This window comes from Gossypium raimondii, chromosome 12, assembly GCF_025698545.1.
Source record: "Gossypium raimondii isolate GPD5lz chromosome 12, ASM2569854v1, whole genome shotgun sequence".
NCBI classification, from domain to species: domain Eukaryota; kingdom Viridiplantae; phylum Streptophyta; class Magnoliopsida; order Malvales; family Malvaceae; genus Gossypium; species Gossypium raimondii.
The window spans coordinates 41906975-41925231 of record NC_068576.1 but is presented as its reverse complement, the minus strand read 5'-3'; the positions used below and the strand labels follow the sequence as shown (position 1 = coordinate 41925231).

The 18257-nt window shown below is 38.5% G+C and overlaps 1 protein-coding gene and 1 pseudogene across 1 annotated transcript; one reads left to right on the top strand and one right to left on the bottom strand.

Annotated features, from left to right (window-relative positions):
• The first annotated feature begins 431 nt into the window (after nt 1–431).
• LOC105764218 (26S proteasome non-ATPase regulatory subunit 2 homolog A-like) lies at nt 432–15051 on the top strand (annotated as a pseudogene).
• A 484-nt stretch (nt 15052–15535) lies between these two features.
• LOC105764217 (cytochrome P450 CYP72A219) lies at nt 15536–18257 on the bottom strand. Its single transcript, XM_012582725.2, has 5 exons — nt 17879–18257; nt 17069–17289; nt 16710–16954; nt 16233–16614; nt 15536–16135 (listed from the first exon to the last, which is right to left on the bottom strand). Exons 1-5 carry the CDS (start codon nt 18138–18140, stop codon nt 15701–15703), a joined length of 1545 nt encoding a protein of 514 aa, XP_012438179.1. The 5' UTR covers nt 18141–18257; the 3' UTR covers nt 15536–15700.

Genomic DNA, 18257 nt, shown 5'->3' with positions numbered 1-18257 from the left:
AATAAAAGTGAAAAAAATTTAATTAAGTATAATTTAACTCAATATTTTTAAATGAGTAAAGTTATTTTTATATTTAATATTAAAGTAATTAAATTTAATCATAATTAAACTCTTTAAACTCTCTCTAAATAGATAAAAGATAAATATTAGATTAAATTTAATATTAAAGTAATTAAAGAGTTCAGTATTCAAGAGAAAGATTTGTAGAGATAAAATTTTTTAAACAAATTATTTTGGAAAAACTTTTTGCTTCGAAGCGAGCCCATACTCGAATCCAAAAGGTATAAAGTCACAACGCTCCACTCTCGTTCCCGTTCCCATTCCCACTCTGTTAATATTTGTAGAAAGTTGAACAAAGAAAATTGAATATGCAGAGAATGAACTAGTATTATATCTTGAATTCAATCAGTACATCAATAGTATTTATACAAATGTGTATGAGTAACTGTTGCTAACAATTTCACTAACAGCATAACAGCCTGTATAACAAACTAACAATAACATACTAACAGAGTCATTTTCTATACTCTAACACACTCCCAACCGGAAAGTTAGAAACCCTGTACCCTAATTGTCAAGGCTTATCTAGAAAATGGCACAGAAACCACCCAGACAAAGCCTCTGCCCAAGGATACCAAGAAGAAATATGTTAACAAGGAGGAGGATCTTGTGAGTCCCCATTTCGAGTTTATGCTTTAGTTATCTTTATCCATTTGTTTTTGTGTTGTTTTATAACTTGGGTGGTTTTTGTTTTCTTAGCATGCACAATCGGAAGAAGACTTGGCTCTGAAGCAACAGTTGGAGTTATACGTAGAGAGAATATATGATGTTGATCCTGGAGTCCAGAAAGCAGCTCTTGAGCATGAGGTAATCAGTTATTTGCAAATTTAAAGTTAAAAAATGTAGAGGAAATAAGAGTTTATTTTACAGTTCAACAGTTTTCATTGAATGCTTGTATGTTTTATTAACATTTGATCAGGTTGATGCATCAATGTATCAATTGTGGTGTTTGTATGAGTTTTACTATTTGTGGGAGTAGTTTCAATGTCAAAATATAGCATCATTTTTACAGTTTGGTTTTATATCCTTTTCAGGCAAGAAGTCTGCACCTCAATCAGCTCCATGACTTATGTTCCAAAGCTGTTGAAGTTTCTTCGCCCCCATTATGGAACCCTAAAAGCATTTTATGAGACTATGCTTGATTCAGATTTGAAGGTATTACTTGTTTTGCTTTAATGATCTTTCATTATATCTTTTGTAAATGTAATTTGGCTAAGCAATGCAGGTAAGGATGATTATGATGGAGTCATTATTTAATATTGGGACTTTGTTGGTAATATACATGAAATTATTGCTTTATATATGAAATTATTTAATATATTTTTTCTTCATACGTCCTACATTATTAAATTACTTTCATTTGTTTGCAGAAATACCTAGCTGATATATTGTCTGTGTTGGCATTGACCATGTCTGCAGATGGCAAACGGGTAGCCCTTAGTTTTTTTTCATACTTACATAAGTTCTGCTTTATCTTCTCAATCCCCTCTTGCTTTTGCTCCAAATTAACTATTGTTTCTTTTGTTTGAAAATCAAACAGGAGAGGTTAAAGTACAGATTGTTGGGCTCAGAAGGCGAAATTGGTTCATGGGGCCATGGATATGTGAGGTGTGCATTTATTCTGTCTGATAAGTTATTATATTCTACTCCTTTGCTACTGGAAAATTTGTATAACAAGTGCTTCGTTCACTATTACTAGTCAAACTTGTTTAGATCATGATAATAGTTTACGTTTATCTATCTTGCTAATCTGTTGGAGGGAGAGCAACTAACAGCAAGGTTCAACAAGAAACTTGCTAAACAAGGATCGAGACTTGCGGTAGAAACAAAAGCAGAAAATCAAAACAAATTTTAGAGTAAAGCTAAAATAGAGAGCATGTGGATGAAATCTTGATTGAATTCATTCAAAAAACTAAAAATGGCATAAAGCCAATACATAAACAAGTTTACAACTTGACAAAACAGTAGGTTAACCTAATCTCAACCTACTGCCACTAAGTAACTTAGTAACTTGAGCTAATTAACTTGTACAAATGAACAAAGCTGATTAATCAGCTCAATCACCATCAATTTTACATCAAAGATAAACCTAACATGGTTAAAATTGAACTAAGTTACATTACATAAGCTTAGAATACAAAATGAAACAAAAACATGCTTGCTGGCTTGATGAACTAGCAACTTCTGCATATGATGGCCTCGACTGTCTTGGTTGCTGCATGCTGACCATGCTTCAACACTCCTCCTTGGTTAGCATGTTGCAAACTCCCATCTTAGCTCTCAGATGTTGAAACTTTGAAACACTGAGTGCCTTTGTCAAAATATCAGCTAATTGCTCTTCAGAACTGCAATGAACCAATTTAATAACATGAGCTTGCTCCATTTCTCGAACTGCATGAAGCTTGATATTAAAATGCTTTGTCCTCCCATGAAAAACAAGGTTCTTTACAATTGCAACAGCAGATTGGTTATCACACATTATCTCTGTTGCTTCACTTTGCTTATGGTTAATGTCTGTCAAAATTTTTCTAAGCCATATGGCTTGATTGACTGCTGCAGCATATTCTGCCTCTGCAGTTGACTGAGCTACTACTCCCTGCTGCTTTGAGCTCCAGCAAATCATAGCAGTGCCTAGGTTGAATGCATAACCCGAAGTGCTCTTCATATCATCTAATGAACCAGCCCAATCACTGTCACAATAACCAACTAGCTTCAAATATTCTGCCTTGGTGAACAGCATTCCATAGGACAAGTTCCCTTGATGTATCTTAGGACTCTTTTTGCAGCTCTAAAATGACTTTCATTTGAACAATGCAAGAACCTCGAGAGTAGACTCACAGCATACATTATGTCAGGTCTAGTGGCAGTCAAATATAGTAAACATCCAACTAGACTTCTGTAGGTTGTTTCATAAACCTTTTCATGCTTGTCTTGGCTCGATAGCTTTTCTCCAGCAGCAACTGGTGTGCTGGTTGTTTTGCCATTCTGCATTGAGAATTTGTTGAGAATTTTCATGGCAAAGGTCTTCTGACTTAGCCAAATTCCTTTCTCAGCTTGTGTTACTTCCATACTTAAGAAGTAGGACATCAACCCCAAGTCTGACATCTCAAAATGCTGTTGCATTTTGGCTTTAAAATTGACCAGTAACTCTCGATCTCCTCCTGTCACCAATAAGTCATCGACATACGATGAAATAATGAGTTGAGTTTCATCGTTTGTTGATTTAACATACAGAGTTGGCTCGCTAAGACTCCTTTTGAATCCCAAACTGGTCAGATAACCATCAATTCAGCTGTACCAGGCCCTTGGGGCCTGTTTCAAGCCATACAAGGCTTTGTTGAGCTTGTACACCATTTCTTCTTTGCCAAGCACCTTGAAACCTTGAGGTTGCTCCACATAAATTTCCTCTTCAAGGTATCCATTTAAAAATGCTAATTTTATATCAAGTTGATGTATCATCCACTGCTTTTGAGCTGCTAAGGCAACTAGTAGTCTGATGGTGTCGAGCCTGGCCACTGGTGCAAAGGTCTCCAGGTAGTCTGATCCATACCTTTGACTGAAGCCTTTCACAACCAATCTTGCCTTCAACTTGTTTAAGCTGCCATCAGCATTGTTTTTAACTCGATAGACCCATTTGACACCAATAATCTTCCTGTTTGTTGGTCTTTCAACTAGACTCCAGGTCTGATTCTTTTCAATCATTTTGATTTCTTCAATCATTGCCTGCTTCCAACCCTCCTGGCTTTCTGCTTCTTCAAAGCAACTTGGTTCAACAATGGCCACTTGTGCTCTTTCATAAACATCAGCCAGTGATCGAATGCCTCTGATTGGAACATCATCTACATCTATTTCAGATGTGTTTTGATCATTTTCAACTTGATCCAACACAAGGTCATCAGCCACTGCATCTGGTTCAGCTTTGTCCTAATTCCAGCATCCCTTTTCATTGAACACAACATCTTTGCTCATCAGAATCTTGCTTAAGCCTTTTTATCCAGCTTGCCTCTCTTCACAGCTGGAACTTGTGCATAGTAGAGACAACCAAAGGTTCTAAGATGAGCCAGTGATGGCTTAAATTCAAACCAGGCTTCAAATGGTGTCTTCTGAGCTGGGGCCTTGGTTGGGAGCCTATTTTGGAGGTAGAATGCAGTGTTAACTGCTTCAGCCCACAGAGTTTTGGGTAAATTCTTCTCAAATAGAAGACATCTTGCCATATTCATCAAGCTTCTATTTTTTCTTTCACTTACCCCATTCTGTTGAAATGTATACACATTAGTCAGCTGGTGTTTGATGTCTGCTTCTTCATAGTAGGCTTGGAGCTGAGCTGAGGTATAATCAGTTCCATTGTCTGACCTTAGTGCTCTAAGCTTGCAACCAGACTCAGTTTCAACAGCAGCCTTATACTTGAGGAACACATATGCAACTTCTGATTTCTGCTTCAGAAAATAAATCCAGCAGTATCTTGTATGATCATCAATAAAGAGAATAAAGTACATGTTCCCTTTGAGAGACTCAGTCTTCATTGGTCCACACACATCAGTGTGCACAAGTTACAGCTTCTCTGATGCTCTCCATGCTGTACTTGTAGGGAATGGTAATCTTGCCAATTTTCCTTATTGACATATTTCACAAAGCTCATCATTCTTTAATGAATCGATGAAATTTTCAGCAAGCCCTTCATTGGTCATTTGAGCTATGGATTTGTAGTTTGCATGTCCAAGCCTCTGATGCCAGAGCCTAGAGTCATCAGTGGAGGCTATAAAGGCTGAATGTAAGTCATTTGGTCAGTCTACTTCAAAACATTTGTTAGTCATAGTGACTGTTATGAGCATTGATCCACTCGGGTCAAAAATTTGGCATTCTTTCTCCTTGAACACAACTGAGTAACCTTTCTCAAGTAATTGAGTTATACTAAGAAGGTTCCTATCAATTTCAGGTACCAAAAGTATATTTGAAATGATTTTGCTACCTGTAGGGGTACAAATCAGCACATCTCCTCTTCCTTCAGCATTTATGAACTGACCATTTCCAATTTTCACCTTGGTTTTACAGGTTCTGTCCAAGGTCTTGAAGATAGTTGCATCTGGTGACATGTAGTTTGTGCAACCACTGTCTAGAAGCCAGCCCTTTGAACCCTTCTTCTGGTTTGCTGCACATGACACAGCAAAAACTTGTTCTTCTTGATCACTGCTTTCTTCAGCCACTCGAGCTTTAACCTTTAGTTGTTGAAATTGATTCTGCCTTGGTTTGCTTCTGTTCTTGCAAACCTTTTCAACATGGCCATTCTTCTTGCAATATTGGCATACTGCATCTGGTCTAAACCAGCATCTATCTTCTGGATGACCAGCCCTTTTACAATGCCTGCAGGGTTGGTTACTGCTACTAGCAGCATCAGGCTTAGGCCTATTTTTCCAGAACTTTTTTCCTTTATGAGCATTGATGCTCGAGGCTTCTTTAGTTTTGGCTTGAAAAGCCCCTTCCTAGTTCTCATCTTGTCTGCTGGCTCTTCTTTGCTCTTGTGCATACAAGGCATTGATTAACTCAGTTAAGGAGATAGTTGTCAAGTCCCTTGAGTCTTCGAGGGATGAAATTTTGGCTTCATACCTCTCTGGTAAAGTGGACATGACTTTCTCAACTATTCTAGCTTCATTGAATTGGTCTCCAAGGAGCCTTATGCTGTTTACTACAGCCATAATTCGGTCTGAGTACTGCTTAACTATTTCTTCCTCTTTCATTTTGAGATTTTTAAAATCCCTTCTCAAGTTGAGCAGCTGTTGTTGCCTTGTTCTCTCAGTCCCCTGAAACTCTTCTTTCAGCTTGTCCCAAGCCTCCTTTGGTGTTTCACAGGCTATGATCCTCATGAAGATCACATATGTCACATAATTTTGTATGTATGACATGGCCTTGTGCCTTTTTGTTCTTTCATCAGCATGTTGCCTTATTTGAGCAACAGTTGGATTTGCTTTGAGAGGTACTGGTTCAACATCTGAGTTAACTACTTCCCATAGGTCGAATGCCTACAAGTAAGTCCTCATCTTAACTGCCCAAATGTTGAAGCCCTCTCCATTGAAGACAGGTGGTGAAGCTGGTGAAAAACCTGATGAAGCCATGGTGCCTCTTGTTGAGTTATAACAGGTCCTCTAAGAATGTAGCTCTGATACCAATTGTTGGAGTGAAAGCAACTAACAATAAGGTTCAACAAGAAACTTGTTAAACAAGGATCGAGACTTACGGTAGAAACAAAAGCAGAAAATCAAAACAAATTTTAGAGTAAAGCTAAAATATAGAGCATGTGGATGAAATCTTGATTGAATTCATTCAAAAAACTTAAAATGGCATAAAGTCAATACATAAACAAGTTTACAACTTGACAAAACAGTAGGTTAACCTAATCTCAACCTACTACACTAAGTAACTTAGTAACTTGAGCTAATTAACTTGTACAAATGAACAAAGCTGATTAATCAGCTCAATCACCATCAATTTTACATCAAAGATAAACCTAACATGGTTAAAATTGAACTAAGTTACATTACATAAACTTAGAATACAAAATGAAACAAAAACATGCTTGCTGGCTTGATGAGCTAGCAGCTTCTGCATTTGATGGCCTCGACTGTCTTGGTTGCTGCATGCTGACCATGCTTCAACATAATCCAACTTTTATTTCTTAGAATCCATAACCAAAGGATGACTTATGTGAAGCTTTTCCATGACCTATATGAATCTTTTCCTTCTCATGTTGTTGGAAAACCTAGCAGGAACCTTTTTGGCATTGCTTATTAATTTATTTGCTGTCGGGATCTTGGCAGGAGAAATTTCGCAAGAGTATCTGATGCGACAAGTTAGAAATCTAACGATCTATAGACATCTAGTAGTCTTATGAGTGATGCACTTCAAAACAATTGTCTCTCTAGGTTTTTCCTAAATGGTGAGATATTGTATTTACTTACTTTTCCACCAATACAGAGTGAAGATGCCCCAGTTGATGATCTAATGGAGCTTACGAAACAAATTGTTGCTTTTCACATGAAAGTTTAGCTATCTTATCATATCAACAAGCAATTGATGTATCGCAGAAGAAAATTTTTTTCCAGTATTTGCCATGCTTTCCAATTTCTAATATATTTGTACGTTTACAAAACAATACTGAATCTGAAGCTGTTGATCTCTTGATGGAGGTATCCATCAACTTTTTTTTCCTTAAGTTTTTTATTTGAGGACCCTCCTACTTTTATAGAGCTTGAAACATATGATTTACATCCAATTGCAGGTTGACTATCTTGACCCTTTAACTGAGCATGTTGATATTACAAATTTCAGGAGAACTTGTCTATACCTCACCAGTGTTGCGAGGTAACTGGAAATTAAAGCTTGTGAATAACTCGTTTATTAGACAATTTATAGGAAGTGTTATTTGTTCTCCTATTGTTTGCTTCTTCTCTTCAAGTGATGGTTCACCTAAAAATTAGCTTTTCAAAAACAAAGAACATGCGAAGATCAGTGTTGTAGCAAGTTTATTGAAATACAAAATTTGCCTCCATATGGGCATGCATAAACTGTTACTCAGTTTCCTGTTAGGAATTCAGTTAAAATAATAAGATTTCTAAATAACAGGGCATGATTCTATTGTGGGATGTCGACTCTAGGCTTGCTCAAATTGACAAGTATTTACATAGCGATGATAACTACGTGATTGCTGGAGCATTATTAGAAGTTGGGCTCGTCAACTGTAGTGTTACTAATGATTGTGATCCTGTGAGTTTCTTTCTACTCTTCATCTCTTGGTTTGTGCAGAGAGTATAATGTCTGCTATATGTGTCCTATTTTATTTTCAGGCTTTGGCACTTCTGAGTGAATATATAAATAAAGAAGATTCTTCAATCCAAATTGGTGCAATTATGGGTTTGGGGATTGCATACGCAGGTGCTCAAGATGAGCAGGTTTCTCTCTTTCTCCTGCTATTTTTTATTAGATGTACATCATTTAACAATTCTATCCATCTTTTGTTTTGTGGATGAGATTGTGGACTGTACATAAGTAATTCTAAAGAAAGCTTACCAATGTTATTGATAGATACTTAACAGCCTGACTGCGATACTTAAACATGAAAATGTCCCACTCGATGTGATTGCCTTTACTGCAATTTCATTGGGTTTGGTTTACTTGGGTTCCTGCAATGAGGAGGTTTTGCAGGCAATTGCAGATGCTTTAACTGGCAAAACTGTGTCAGAACTAGGGTAGCCCCTAAGTTGGCTTCTAGTTCTTACTCTTGGTCTTATATACCTTGGGAAGCAGGTGATTAACTTATTCGAGGCTTCCTGATATATATTTTTTCTCTTGAATGATTACTGTGATATGCTAATTTGAAATGATATATCTGGACTGTTCACCTTACTTAACAGGAAGGTGTGGAGGCCACTTCGGAGGTTTCAAAATCTTTTTCTGAAAATATGAGAAATTACGTTGATATCACACTGCTTTCTTGTGCCCATGCCGAAACTGGGAATGTTCTGACGGTATTCTCTGAAATCCATTAAAATGTTGTTCAATACTAAAATTAGAGCATAATTTTGGCTAAACTATATTATATGCAGGTCCAGAAGCTTCTTGGTCATTGTTAACATCTCGAAAACGCTGAAACCTCCCAAGATTTTGCTGTGCTTGGAATTGCCATGGTAGCAATGGCTAAAGAGGTAGGTCTTGAGATGTCAATTTGTTCACTGAAGCATCTTTTGCAATATGGTGAGCAGAAAATTCGACGGGCAGTTCTTTTGGCTCTTGGTCTTCTGTGTATATCACCCAAAGGTAATTTGATTACTTCTTGCTAAACTACTTATTTCACTATTTGTTGTACCTTCCTCTAAAATCCTAGATTTAAGTTCAAAATGTTGGGAAAGTTGTAGAGAGATTATTGATCTTTTGTTGTTGTCATTTTTGTTATGATACGCCTCCTTCTCACCATTTTATCTGTTGCATATGTATTCTGCAGGTCAATATGATGGACACTTTAAGCAGGCTTAATCATGATACAGATTTAGAAGTTGCAATGGTAATATGGTTGAACTTTATATTTTTTATTGTCTCCAATCAGCTTCCATTTAAGTGTTTATATTGGTGCTACAAGCTACTTGTTGGTGCTGTAACAGAAATAACAGACTAGGCAAGTGTCTTGTGCCTCAAGCCTCGATGCTTGCTGAGCAAACAAGTGAATTCGAGCTTCAGAAAAAGAAGAAAAGCTAAGGAAAATGGAGAGTATTTTTATGAACAAAAAACGATTTTTCATTCATTGAACAAATAATGGCATAATGCCAATACATAAATCAAGCACTAAGCTTGTTAACAATGACAATTAATCACCTAAACATTACCTACCTCCACTAATTACATAGAAACTTGAAACTTAAACTTGTAAGCTTGTACAAAGTCGTGTTTACAACTCACATAACGCCTAATTACATCAATCATAAGCCTAACTTAGTTAGAAATGAACTAAGACACATTTCATTAACTAAATACAACAAAATGAATGTAGTAGCTTGCATCGCAGACCTTGCATCTGTTTCACATGACTTGGTCTTCATGGCACGCTTGTCGTCGAGTGTCTACCGCATCTCGACCAACTTCAACACTCCTCCTTGGTTAGCATGGTGCAAACACCCAATTTACTTCTTAAGCACTCGAATCTTGAGACATTTAGAGGCTTGGTCAGAATGTCAGCAAGTTGATCCTCTGAGTTGCAGTGAATCAATTTCACTTCTGATGCTTGCTCCATTTCTCGAACAACATGTAGTTTAATGCTAAAATGCTTTGTTCTACCATGGAACACTGGATTTTTGGCAATTGCAACAGCAGATTGGTTGTCACAGAAGATCTCTGTTGCTTCTTTCTGTTGAACATTCAAGTCAATCAAGATTTTTCTTAGCCAAATGCCTTGATTGACAGCATTTGCTGCTGCCACATACTCTGCTTCAGCAGCAGATTGAGCCACCAGGCTTTGCTTCTTCGAGCTCCAGCAAAACATGGCTGAACCAAGGTTGAAGGCATACCCTGTGGTGCTTTTCATATCATCTATCGAACCAGCCCAGTCACTATCAGTATAGCCAACCAGCTTCGGATTTCTTTCTTTACTATACCTCAAACCATGGCTTAAAGTGCCTTTGACATATCTGAGCACTCTTTTAGCAGCTTGAAAATGCTTCTCATTGCAGCAATGTAAGAATCTTGAGAGCAATCCTACAGCATACATAATATCTAGTCTAGTGACAGTTAAATATAACAAGCAACCAACTAGACTTCTGTAGGTTGTTTCAAAAACCTTCTCAAAATCACCTTGGCTCAATAGTTTTTCTCCAACAGCAATAGAAGTCTTAGTTGCCTTGCTGTTTTGCATGCAAAACTTAGTCAGAATATTTGTGGCAAAGCTTCTCTGACTTAGAAATATCCCATTCTGAGTTTGTAACACTTCCATTCCAAGAAAATAGGACATCTCCCCTAGATCTGACATTTCAAACACCTCCTGTATCTTGGTCTTGAAATCGACTAGCACTGTTTGATCTTCTCCTGTCACCAGCAGGTCATCAACATACAGGGACACAATGAGCTGTATCTGTGCCCCTTCCTTCTTAACATATAATGTTGGCTCACTCTTGCTTTGATCGAATCCCAAGCCAATCAAGTAGCTATCGATTCTGCTATACTAGGCCTTTGGGGCCTGTTCCAAGCCATATAGGGCCTTCTTCAGTTTGTAGACCATATGCTCTCTGCCAGCTATCTCAAACCCTTGTGGTTGTTCAACATAGATGTCTTCATCTAAGAAGCCATTCAGAAAGGCTAACTTCACATCGAGTTGATGGATCTTCCATTCGAGCTGTGCTGCTAAGACAATCAGCAATCTGATGGTGTCGAGCCTGGCCACTGGTGCAAAGGTCTCCAGGTAGTCCAGGCCATATTTCTGACTGAACCCCTTGACAACTAACATTGCTTTCAGTTTGTTCAAGGTTCCATCAGCATTTTGCTTGGCATTGTACACCCATTTTACTCCAATAACCTTTCTTCTAACTGGCCTTTCAACCAATTCCCAGGTCTGGTTCTTCTCAATCATGCTGATCTCCTCAGCCATTGCCTGCTTCCACCCTTGTTGAGCTTCAGCCTCTTCAAAGTTGCATGGTTCAGCTATGGCTACATGAGCCCTTTCATAAATCTCAGTCAATGGTCTTGTTCCCCTAACTGGTTCATCATCAATGTCCATTTCAGGACCATTTTGGTCTGGCTCAGCTTGATCTGCTGCAAGTTCTTCTGAAACTTCCTCAGGTTCATGTCTTTCCCAGTTCCAACATGACCTTTCATCAAATACTACATCCCTGCTGACTGTCACTTTGTTTGTTGAAGGATTCAAGATCCTATAGCCCTTCTTGACAGTGCTGTAGCCCATCAGAACACCAAGTTGAGCCCTTTCAGACAACTTGTCCCTTTTAACAGCAGGCACATGTGCATAACAGATGCATCCAAAGACCCTCAGATGAGCCAGTGATGGCTTGAATCCAAACCAAGCCTCGAATGGAGTCTTCTGGTTCAAAGCCTTGGTTGGAAGCCTATTTTGAATGTAGGTTGCAGTGTTAACTACTTCTGCCCATAGAGTTTTAGGCAGATTCTTCTGAATCATCAAGCATCTGGCCATATCCATCAAGCTCCTGTTCTTTCTTTCACTTACACCATTTTGCTGAGGTGTATAAGTGTTGGTAAGTTGATGTTTGATGCCTGCCATGTCACAGAAGGCTTGGAACTGAGCTGAGGTGTACCCAGTCCCATTATCAGACCTTATGGTCTTCAGCTTGCAACCTGTTTCAGTCTCAGCAGTAGTTTTAAACTTCCAAAACACAGAGGTCACCTCTGATTTCTGTTTTAATAAGTAAAGCCAACAATATCTCGAGAAATCATCAATAAACAGTATGAAATACCTGTTTCCACTTAATGACTCAGTCTTCATGGGGCCACACACATCAGTGTGCACCAATTGCAGTTTTTCAGAGGCTCCCCAGGCTTGACTCGAGGGAAATGAAAGTCTGGCCTGCTTTCCTAGTTGACATATTTCACATACATCATCATGCCCTACTGAGTTGATGAAGTTCTCAGCCAAGCCCTCTCTGACCATTCGAGCCATCAATCTGAAGTTGGCATGTCCAAGCCTTTGATGCCAAAGCTTGGATTCATCTGATCCACTGTGTAGGCAGTGTCTGACTCCTTTGTCCAGTCAACTACAAAGCTTTTATCAGCCATAGGGACTGCCATCAGCTTGGATCCACTTGGATCACTGATTTGGCACTGGTTATCTTTGAACATCACAGAATAACCTTTCTCCAGCAATTGAGCTATGCTGAGTAGGTTTCTGTCAATTTCAGGCACCAAGAGCACATTTGAGATCACTTTGGTACCTGTGGAAGTGCTTATCAGCACATCACATTTGCCTTCAGCTTGAATAAAATGGCCATTTCCTATTCTGACTTTAGTTCTGCAGCTTCTGTCTAAAGACTTAAAGATTGCAGCATCAGGTGTCATGTGATTGGTGCATCCACTATCTAGGAGCCAACCAGATGGAACTCTTTGTTGAGCAGCTGAGCATGACACAGCAAAGACTTGCTCCTCTTGGTCACTGTCTTCCTTGGCCACTCGAGCTTTTGCCTTCACTTGTTGGGTATGACTCTGCCTTGGCTTACCCTTGCTTTTGCAGACTCTCTCAACATGACATTTCTTCTTGCAGTGTTGACACACAGCATCTGGATTGAACCAGCATTTTTCTTCTGGATGTCCAGGCCTCTTGCAATGCCTGCAAGGTTGATCATTGCTCCTTGCAGCATCAAGCTTATGCCTATTTTTCCAGGTCTTCTTGCCTTTGTAGGCAGTATTGGTCTTTGCTGAAAGGCACCTTCTTGGTGTTCCTCCACCTACTAGCTCTTCTCTGCTCTTGTGCATAGAGAGCATTTATGAGCTCTGTCAAAGGAATGCTGGTCAAATCCCTTGAGTCCTTGAGAGATGAGATTTTTGCCTCATACCTCTAAGGCAGAGTTGCAATAACCTTCTCCACTATCCTAGCTTCATTGAAATGCTCTCCTAGGAGCCTAATGTTGTTAACCACAGCCATAATCCTGGCAGAGTATTGCTTGACAGTTTCTTCTTCCTTCATCTTCAAATTCTCGAAATCTCTCCTCAAATTCAACAACTGTTGCTGCCTTGTCCTTTCTGTCCCTTGAAACTCCTCTTGCAACTTGTCCCAAGCCTGCTTTGGTGTTTCACAAGCCATAATCCTTGTGAAAATCACATCTGAAACTGAGTTTTGGATGCAAGACATGGCCTTGTGCCTCTTGGTCCTCTCATCAGCATGCTGCCTGATCTGAGCCACTGTTGGATTGGCTCTAAGTGGTTCTGGTTCAACATCAGAGTTGACCACCTCCCACAGATCGAAAGCCTGCAGGTAGGTCTTCATTTTTGACCACCCATATGTGATAGCCTTCCCCATTGAAGACTTGTGGTGCAGCTGGTGAAAAGCTTGATGAAGCCATTCTTTGAATACCAGGTCCCTTAAGAAATGGGCTCTAGATACCGATTGTTGGTGCTGTAACAGAAATAACAGACTAGGCAAGTGTCTTGTGCCTCAAGCCTCGATGCTTGCTGAGCAAACAAGTGAATTCGAGCTTCAGAAAAAGAAGAAAAGCTAAGGAAAATGGAGAGTATTTTTTATGAACAAAAAAACTGATTTTTCATTCATTGAACAAATAATGGCATAATGCCAATACATAAATCAAGCACTAAGCTTGTTAACAGCAGCAATTAATCACCTAAACATTACCTACCTCCACTAATTACATAGAAACTTGAAACTTAAACTTGTAAGCTTATACAAAGTTGTGTTTACAGCTCACATACTGCCTAATTACATCAATCATAAGCCTAACTTAGTTAGAAATGAACTAAGACACATTTCATTAACTAAATACAACAAAATGAACAGAAGTAGCTTGCATCAGCAGCCCTTGCATCTGTTTCAGCATGACTTGGTCTTCATGGCCTGCTTGCTGTCGAGTGTTGGCTGCATGCTGACCAACTTCAACACTACTGTTATCTCCTTGGGTTTGATAGGTGCTAGAACTGATAATGCTAGCATAGCTGGCATGCTTCGTAATCTTTCAAGTTTTTACTACAAAGTTCTTGGCCTTTTATTCTGTGTAAGTCTTTTTTGTATTTATCTTTGTAGTTTCATGCACGATACATGTGCATTTGCTATAGAAACTAAGTCTGAATTGTTTTTGCAGGTGCGAATTGCTCAAGATTTAGTACATATGGGGAAGGGTCTGTTGACACTTAATCCCTATCATTCTGATCGCCTTTTGTGTCCACCGTAAGTAGTTCTTCCACATAAACAAACATTCATAAAATTATAGACACTGTTGACTTGGGGGAGAGGCTTTCTTTCCGTAAAATGCTACTGCGTGCTTCATTTTAGTTGGACCTTGTGAAAAGTTTGTTGTCTTTTGTTATCACCAGGACTGCACTTGTTGGTTTGGTTACAATGCTGCATCCATGTCTTGATTTGAAATCTATTATTCTGGGGAAATACCATTTCGTTCTTTACTACCTTGTTTTGGCAATGAAGGTTTGTTTCAGTATACCAGTATGCCACTTGCTTTCCAGTGTTGGTATGTGTTTGTTAATGCAGCAGGTTTTTTTGGTCTCATATAATGTTGTTTTCTTGTACAGCCAAGGATGTTAATGACTTTGGACTTCTGGCTGCCGGTGAGAAAGCAGAGCTGGCTACTGAAAAGTAAGTTAGCTTCTGAGTGACTCGCGAGATGTTGCATGGGTTTAAGATTTCTCTAACACTATTCCATTTTGTACAGGTATGTCCCCCTCTCGCCCATCCTAGAGGGATACGTTATTTTGATAGAAAATACCGAGTACATGGAAGATAATTAGGATAATAGCTGGAATTTTAGAGGCATGGCAGGCTACGTTAGCTTCTAGTTTTTGGTCACTTTATGATTTGTTGTGTTTAGTAAAATTCCCATTTTTTATTTACATTTACCCCCGGTGCTTATAATCGCAAATTGCTATAGCTTTCTTAAGTTCTTTCTAGTGAACAGCTTGTTTCTATACCCTGTAGTAGAATTGTTGAATGGGGGTGGACGGGAATCATTGAACTTCTTAAAACAACCTAATTTTGATTGAAGTAGAATGGTAACCCATACTATTTGTCTTTGGTTGGCTTCAGTTAATGAGGATACTAATTTGGTTGTTATCTTCAGAATGATACAAGTAAAAAAAAAAAAAAATAGACCTGTAACATTAGTTCTTCTAATTCCATTCAAGACCAAAAAAAATATTCCATGTTTAAGTATTAGAAACGAGTTTTTTTTTTTAAAATCCGAGCAATCAAAGAGTACAGAATTGTATAGATAAGTAGTTTTAAGTTTTGACCGAATTAAGGCAAACCTCGATTATTATTATTTTTTTAATGTTTTACAAGTAGCTAGAGAAAAACTAAAAATTATATATGTATAAAATCATAAAAGCTTGAACTTTTTCACATGAGATTGTTGCATGCAGCTGTAATTTCAGATAGAGAGAATAGAAAAGCAAGCATGCCTCACGCACATTCTCCTAGTTTATGTAATATGACTTGAGCACCATAACGAGGTTGAAGTGTGACAGCAGCATGTGGGGCGTGAGTATAAGTTGGAGATAGTTGGAATGAAAAGTTCTGCAAGATTTTGGCGATGGCCAATTTGGATTCAAGCATCGCAAAGTTTTGTCCAACGCATATTCTAGGGCCCCATCCGAAAGGGAAGTAGGATACCTTATCCTTCGTTGCCTTAAACATCCCTTCTGAAAATCTCTCTGGCTTGAACTCCATCACGTCTTCTCCCCATTGTTCTTTATCTCTATGCACAATGTGCAATGGCATGAACAGTTGCACCCCTGCTGGAAGACTCATATCTCCCAGCTTCGTCTCTTTCTTCGTGCATCGAATCAGGGACGTTGACGGATATAGTCTCATTACTTCTAGCAGTATCATGTTTACCTAGCAACGTTTAAACAAATATCAATCTTAAATCATCAAAATTAAGCAAGAAAGACTATACATGCTCAAAGAATAGATATATATTAATCAAACTTACTATCTTCAAGCGATTCAAGTCATCATAATCGGGTTTATTGTTCCCAAAAACTTGAAGCACCTCTTCCCTGGCTCTCTCCTGCCACTCATTATGCATGCTCAACACAATCATGGTCCAAGTCAACAAATTGGTTGTAGTTTCCTGACCAGCGAAGTAAAACAACTTGCACTCTTCAATCACATCTGCCATGCTCATCCCTCCATCCGAATTCTTGTTTACTTCCACTTCATTGAGATTAGACTTGAGGAGCAAGCCCAGCAAATCGTCCTTGTGATCTCCTGCTCTTATAAATTTCTCTCTTTTTTCTATTATTCTTGTCAATAAGGATCCCACTTCTCTGTTTATGTGCTTCATTCTCTTGTTTACTTTGGTTGGAAGAAACCTGACGGAGAAGCAATGAAAATTGATACCCATTTTAACGATGTTTAAAAATAATGAATGAGTTAGCAAATTGCATATGTGGGGTAAAAGGTGCACCTTAACAATGGGAAATTGATGTTCATCTGGGACTGTAAAAACAGCCGCCCTTGTTCTTTTTGCAGAAGGAATATCAACCTCCCTTCTTCAAAATTGCTGCCAAAAGCTGCTCTGGATATAACATCCCCGGTTAAGTTTTGAAATTCAACCGACATATCCACTTCGCTTGACCCCATGAAGTTCACCAACTTTCTCCATTTGGAAATCATTTCGTCCGTACAGACAACAAATGCAGGCAACATATGCTAGGCACCCAAATAGCCTCAAATAAGTCTCCAATATATATTACTGGAATTAAAACATGCTAAACAAAGAAAGCAAGTATAAAATAATATAAAGCTATAAAAGCAAATAATAACCTTCAACTTCTCTACATGGAAGGCAGGATTAACGATTTTCCTATGTTTGGCCCATTTATCTCCATTATAGCTGGCAAGTCCAGTCACGAACAGCTGAGTGAATGAATTTATTTCTGGCTTTGGGAAATCACCAGTTTTGTTGTTCAGAACCTCTTTTATCAAATTTGGCTCCATGATTGCCACTCGAGGAGTTGTTCCATACCAAACAACGAACGATTTCTCTGCATGCATGGTTAAAACATTTAAAGTAATATGATGTGAAGTTTTTACTTTTAAGGGATTCCAACGTCAGACCCGCATGCAATGCATTTAAAATGTTCTAAGAAATATTGAACGCTGATGCAAGCACACAGTGGACTGGACAGTCTCAACTGAGATCATAGAATTTGTGTTGTGTTCGTCTTAAAGTACAAGCAAGAGCCCAATACCCTTACTTGGTGGTTAACTCCACATGTTTTATTTTTATTTGTTTAACAAATCCAGAACGTTAGATACCTAAACGTCAAACCAGAATATTAAACAAAGGGTGATGTAATGAACTTGTCTTTTAGTATGAGAAGAACTTCATTTCTATGCTGATTCAGCCTAGAATATATCGATATGAAACTGCTATTATCTCTGTTTGTCACTTTCGGCTGTCCACATACGACTGAATATCCCATATAATATATATGGCAAAAGTCACAACCATGATAGATTTCTAGGTTTTTCTGGATTCGATTGCAATGATCTATATGATTTTTTTTTTCAAAGTGGTTGTCAACATAAAAAAGAAAAAAACGACTGATATCAGTAAACGACATGACATACTGTGAGTAGTGGCGAGATCATGAAGCAAAGGATTGATACGAGGTACGATGTCGTGCGGCTGCTCCACGGGTTCCGACCCTTTTTCCTTAGCTAACTCCATCATCTCCGTGGTGTTCCCGTAAATCAACTTGTAGGGGTAGCCATGGATGCCCTGTTTCCTTAGCTTCTTCTCTATCGCTTTAGGTTTCCACCAAATGGCATACAATAGTTTGAGAGTCCAGGCGATTGCCACACCATAAACCACTGACATCAAAACCGCCATCTTCAACTACGATACGGAGGATTTCTCAAAGCTTTGTTTGGGGAAAATAGCAAGGAATATGGAGGATTTTAAAAGCTTTTGATGAAGCAAGGTGGATAATAAAATATTTCTTTTTTG